The sequence below is a fragment of the Salvia splendens genome, chromosome 3, assembly GCF_004379255.2.
Source record: "Salvia splendens isolate huo1 chromosome 3, SspV2, whole genome shotgun sequence".
In the NCBI taxonomy this organism is placed as follows: domain Eukaryota; kingdom Viridiplantae; phylum Streptophyta; class Magnoliopsida; order Lamiales; family Lamiaceae; genus Salvia; species Salvia splendens.
The window spans coordinates 18,236,126-18,242,184 of NC_056034.1; the positions used below are offsets into that span (position 1 = coordinate 18,236,126).

The 6,059-nt window shown below is 39.4% G+C and overlaps 1 protein-coding gene across 4 annotated transcripts; it reads left to right on the forward strand.

The window, feature by feature from the left end:
• Window positions 1-3,138: 3,138 nt before the first annotated feature.
• LOC121793507 (COX assembly mitochondrial protein 2 homolog) lies at window positions 3,139-5,571 on the forward strand. 4 transcript variants are annotated; one of them, XR_006049120.1, is made up of 5 exons: window positions 3,139-3,294; window positions 3,885-3,974; window positions 4,414-4,518; window positions 4,594-4,831; window positions 5,404-5,571. XR_006049120.1 is itself a non-coding variant. In XM_042191524.1 (4 exons), the coding sequence occupies exons 2-4, from the start codon at window positions 3,930-3,932 to the stop codon at window positions 4,687-4,689; spliced, it is 246 nt and encodes an 81-aa protein (XP_042047458.1). In that variant the 5' UTR covers window positions 3,139-3,294; window positions 3,885-3,929; the 3' UTR covers window positions 4,690-5,011. The 4 variants fall into 4 exon arrangements, 3 of the variants coding, with proteins under 3 accessions (XP_042047458.1, XP_042047460.1, XP_042047459.1); XM_042191524.1 differs by lacking the exon at window positions 5,404-5,571 and having other exon boundaries at window positions 4,594-5,011; XM_042191526.1 differs by lacking the exon at window positions 5,404-5,571 and having other exon boundaries at window positions 3,145-3,328; window positions 3,890-3,974; window positions 4,594-5,011.
• Window positions 5,572-6,059: the final 488 nt, after the last annotated feature.

Consider the following 6,059-nt stretch of genomic DNA (forward strand, 5'->3'; position numbering starts at 1 on the left):
AATATGAATCGAGTTAATCCCAAACTAGAGCCATTAATCTCATTACTATGAGAATACTCATTCCGTCACATAAAAATATGCATTCTTTTCCTTTTTAGTATGTTCCATAAGAATATATACTTTTCAATTTTTGAAGTCATTTTCTCTCTAATGAGGTGAGACTCATTTCTCACTAATAATACTTTAATTACTTTTTCTCTCCACCTCTCTCTTACTTTACCAATTTTGCTTTAAAATTCGTATCAAACCCAAAGTGCATATTTTCTGGAGACGAAGGGAGTATACATTTTGAGTAACTGATTGACTTTGACTTTTGTTAAGTGTTATCACTTACTCCATCCATCCGGCATTAGAGTCCCGGTTGAGTTGGGTGAGGGTTTTAAGAAATGTTTGAGTGTGTGATAATGGAATGTGTGACCCATTTGCATTATTATTTGCTTTATTCTTTGGATGTGTTTTTACTTGTACTTTTTAGTGTTTTATTTTATACTATTTTTATTTTACTTTTTGTTGAAATGTTTAACCGGGACTCTTAATGCCGGACGGATAAAAATGGTCAACCGGGACTCCTAATGCCGGACGGAGGGAGTACAACATAGCCAAAAGAAATTGACGATGTTAAAATTTTTAAGACATCCTAAGGTCATCTGCAACGCTGTCTCTTATCCGTCCCTTAACCGTCTCTTAAATTACTATTCTTGGGCCCATTGTACTTTTTACTCAATCTCTTAACTAAGAGATAGAACCTGCAACCCTCCATCTCTTATCCGTCTCTTAACCATCTCTTAAATTACTATTCATTCATTTTTTATTTTTATTTCCAACAAATTCAATTAATAAAAACACATTTCATTAAATAAAATAAATTTACAACATAAAATTCTTTAAAAAATAAAAAAACATAATTAAAAATCCTAAAAATGAAAAATACATAATTTAATTTCTTCCGCTCACTCTCACTAAATTTAAAATCTTTAAAGCTCAAAGAAGCAGAAGAACGACGATGATGTGCGCCTACCGATTGCTAAATTTTGCCCAAATATGCTCAATTAGATCATCCTAGAGTTGGGCGTGGGCGGTAGAGTACGTGTCCTTACTCGAATAGACAACCGTTCTTGTATAGACGGTTTCACTCCACTGCGAGGCGGACTACTTGCGGTAGAGCTTCCGGGGGCTTCATGGTCGAACCAGTTTCCCGCCTCAGGTCCATCGTCTTGGACAATCATGTTGTGCAAGATTATGCACGTATACATGATGTCGACCATACTCTCCATAAACCACGTATGATCCGGGGCTTTGATTATGTTGAAGCGCGCTTGGAGAACTGCGAACGCCCTCTCCACATCCTTGCGAGCAGCCTCCTGCTTCTGCGCAAAAAGAGCATGCTTTGCATTCACAGGCCTGCTGCACGTCTTCACGAAGGTTGGCCACTTTGGGTAGATGCCGTCGGCAAGATAGTACCCCATTTTATACCGCCGGTTGTTAGCGATGAAGTTGTTGGCCGACGCTTTACCATCCAAAACATCGGCGAAGAGGTCGGATTGGTGGAGCACGTTTACGTCGTTGTTCGATCCGGGGACCCTGAAGTACGCATGCCGGATAGCCGGTAGTCGGCAACGACCTCGAGTATAACGGTGGGGTGGGTGCCTTTGTGGCCGCTCGTGTATGACCCCCTCCATGCCACAGGGCAATTCTTCCATTGCCAGTGCATGCAATCGACGCTGCCGAGCATTCCAGGGAATCCGTGCACTTCTTCGTGAAGGTGGAACAGAAACTGGCAATTTGTCGTGCTTGGCTTCCAGAGAAATTCGTCGGTGAAGGATGCCCGGACTCCTTTGCAGAATTGGATCAGGCACATTCTCCCAGTGCTTTCTCCATTGTGGAGGTATTCGTCGAACACATCCGCCGTTTGTCCAGTCGCAAGATGACGGATTGCTGCAGTACATTTCTGCAGCGTCGTGTGGCTGGGACGGCCGACAGCGTCAAACCTTTCTTGGAAGAACTCTTCCCGGGCTGCCAATTTATTTGCGATGTGGAGAAATAGCGGTTTCCGCATGCGGAAACGGTGACGGAAGTAGGTATCTCCCCAAACCGGGTTATCGCAGAAGTAGTCGCGTACTAACCTTGCGGCAGCTTCCTCCCGGTTACGATGGATGTAAGTCCGGGAGTGTCTTTGGGGCGGCGCAGCTTCCTCCGCCTCCCGGCGTTGATCTTCTTCAAATGATTCTTCCATTATTCGACGCATTTGCTCATATGGATCCATTAGATCGATTAACTTTGGGGGAAGAATAAAAGAGTTGATTTGAGATGAAAATTGGAGTGAAAAGAGAGATGATTTGAGATGAATATATGTGTGTTTGTGTGTAAAATGAGGATGAAATAGGAGTATTTATAGAGTAAAAAAATAAAAAATTAAAAAAATTGGGAAAACGGTCGAAAAACGGTAATATTACCGTTTTTGAATTTTAATTTTTTTTATTAAATAAATAATTTTTAAAAAAATGATTTAATGCGTCAGCTTGACGAAATCCACTCGCGGGCCGGCGAGTGGGCGTCACGCATCGCGTCGGAGGGCGCCACGTCGCGCGCGTGGCGAGACAGCTCGCGGGCTGTCTCGGCGGGCTGGGGACGAGACGGGACGCTGCAACGCGTCCCGCCCCCGTCTCGTCACGGAGGGACGGGATTCGAGCCACCCGCGTAACGCGTCGCGGGTGGCCGAAGAATTAACCTCATGCCCAATACGATGACCACTCAACACTTCACCTTCCACCACATGCTCATTCAAATATATAATAATATAATGATTATTGACTACCATTACATAATCTATTAAAATAACCAATGTTACTTAACAATATCACATGAATACACATTTTTAATAGCAATTCATAATTAAGGGTATCAGAATACTTCAAATCATTAAAAGATTAATAAAAATATCTCCCGGTAAATTCTTTGATTTAGTTGAATTAATATATTAAAATCAAGCCTAAAAAACTTAAATATAGTTGACAAATGCAATCAGGATAGTACTACTACTAAGATTCAGTTTTGAAGCCCAAATGAAGAAACTTTTTTACAAATGGAGCCCAACTACTCTCGGCCCAATTATTTTGGAAGAAAAAGAAAAAGAAAAAGAAAAAGACATCCATTGTTGGCCGTCTCTCAGCCGCGACTGTGGCCTGACTACGCCCTCACATCCTTCCCTCTCACTCTCAAACACACGTATATAGCATCTCTCCTCTGTTTCGCTAGAACTGAGCAGCCGCCGTTATAACATCGCCGTTCAGCAAGGTAAACATTCAGCCTGTTTTCTCTGGAGTTATAGGTATGAATCAATTCCAATTCCTATGATTAACAATTCGACTATACTTGAATTGGTAGGAAATATAGATAGAAGAACTGGACTGAGAATTTATTTGTTTTTGAGATTTGCTAGAATTGTTGTTTTCATTCGATTTTATTATTGGATACATGGAATAGGGGTGAAGTTATGTTGGGATGTAAATCAAATTGGAGAGAGTCTGCTAACAAAATTTGTGAAATGTGTGAAATGGATTACAATGTAGCAGCTCAAAAAATATGCCATCTTTTATTATAATCACCTGATGCCGGTTATGTGCATTTGAAAGTCTTGTTGCGAATATTGTTCATGGCTGTCACTTCTTCTTCGCATCATCGCATGCCAAACGAAATATCAGAGCTGCTGTTAAGTATGAGGAGTTTTAGTTGAGCAAAACCATCACAACTCTTCTGTTTTACAATTTCTTGAACACACAAGAAAAATGAATCTATGCAAGCAACACATTTTACTAATATTGTAGTAGAATGATTTCACTCAGGAAAATATTTATCTAATTGACTGATTCACATATGCTGTGCAGTTTAGATTGGTCTTTCGAGATACACAAATAGTCAAAAGGTGCAAAATGCATCCTCCTCTGACAATTCACAGGCATCCAATGTGTGCTGAGGTAAGTTATGGGAAGGGACTTTTGTTTCACCAAAAAATTTCACTAGGCTTAACTTATTTTTTCTATGATTCAAGCTGTCTTCATACATCTAATTTGGTGATACATTTACATGTAACATTTGGTTATATTTTGAATGGTGAGTAATGTAGAAAAAAGAAATATCCTTCTACTGTATCATTATTCATATTATGTGTTATTTTGATTAACTTTGCACAAATCTTCTTCCTGCTGGTGCAGTGCTACTAGTCTTAAGAATTCTTTATTGACGATGAATTGCCAAGTTCATGAATGTTGATTGTTGATTGAATGTTATTTGTGGCTTCCCCAAACTCTTTAAAGTTTCTCCTTCCATTTCTAGATAATATAAAAATGTTTGGGTTGAGAATTAGAGATTGGGTTTTGCAGATTGAAACTAACAAATGTGCCTTGATTGTTGCAGATCATTGAGCTTTTCCAGAAGTGTCATACAGATCATCCTCTTGGGAAGTTTTTTGGTGAATGCACCGATTTAAAATTTAAGCTTGATAAATGTTTTCGGCAAGAGGTGTGTTAAAGATTGGTTCGAGCCTGATTATCTAATGACATGGAGCATTATCTAACCCCTTTCTTCTTTACACAGAAAGCCCTGAAGAGGAAGGCAAATTTTGAGGAAAGTAAAAAACTGAAAGAGAGATTGAGAGAATACAGGATTCAAAATTCGGAAACAATGGATTAAGAAGAGCTTTGCCTTAACTCTGAACTTAAAACTAGTTGTGGCTACTAGAAAAGTTGCTAATTCTTCATATACGGGCCTCATGAACAAGTTGAATGCTGCATCAGTCATCTGCAAGATGGGGTCGTTCCTTGTATACAGCCAGGTATGTGCTCAATATCATATTTTGCCACTAAGTAGAGAGTGGTAAGACAAGGTGTGAGAAAAAAACATATTTCTTTATTTTTCGACTGTGTGGAAAATACTGTATTTGGCATCTAGTAGTGTTTATGTAGTGATTCTGTTTGCTGAAAAAATAGAAATAAAGTATTCATTTAAGTGTCAACATATCATGAAACTGATTACTATCTAACTTGTGGTAATATATGTTGAGATTGAGCGTCTTCTTTCCTTCTAGTGCATATGGCAATATCTTGGTTTTCTAATATTTAGGGCTCGTTTGGTGAAGGGCATTTTCCAAATGATTGTGATGGGATAGTTTTCCTGATATTGTGTTTGCTTTGTTGATAAAGATACTAAATTGTTCGAAGCTCTACTACAAATGGGATTAGTCACATCCCCATTAAATTTGTTAAATTACCACATATCCCATTTAAACCTTAAGGTGTTGCTAAAATGCAATTTCCTCCCGCCAAACATTTCCCCGTTTCACCAGAACATCTCCTCTCAATTGATCCTTTTATTCTATGCCCGACGATCTCTGGCTTGCATGTGCAGCTTCTTCGCCAACCCTAAATCCATTGGAGCTTGAAGGCATAACAAAAGTACACAAAAACGATAAAGAATGATTTCGTTCAGGCCCTAGAGGAGGAAGGGGTTCGATTAACCATACCTTGCATGAGTGGGTATGCACAAGAATATTTGCCCTAAGGCCCCTAACCATTTTTTTCCTTGTCCATGTGAATTTGATGTAGGTGAGTCTCCAACTCTCGAACATCGGGGTTAACCGAGGAATAAAATAAATTTGGCACCGGAAATGGAAAGAGCAAATATGAGGATGGCGATGAGTCCCCAGTTAACATATATGCAAGGAAGGCTCGCAATCGCATGATCATCGAACTGAACGATAGTGTTAGCCGCAAAACAAGGTTACAAACCTCTAAAAATTGGTTACTCCAGTTTTCCTGGATCCGAGAGAAAACGAAACACACAAACCAAACACGCAGAACATCATTGTATAGAGCACTTTTCAGTCTCTTCACTATAATCAAAATTTACATCGTCCACCAACAAGACTATATTTTGTAGACAGAGGGTGTATACACCCCCACATACGTCAAACAATTTATTGTGGAAAATATAATCTATACTATACATAAAAGCTCGGTTTTTTTGGTGGAATTTTAAGGGACTTCCCACCTGATTTCAAGTTT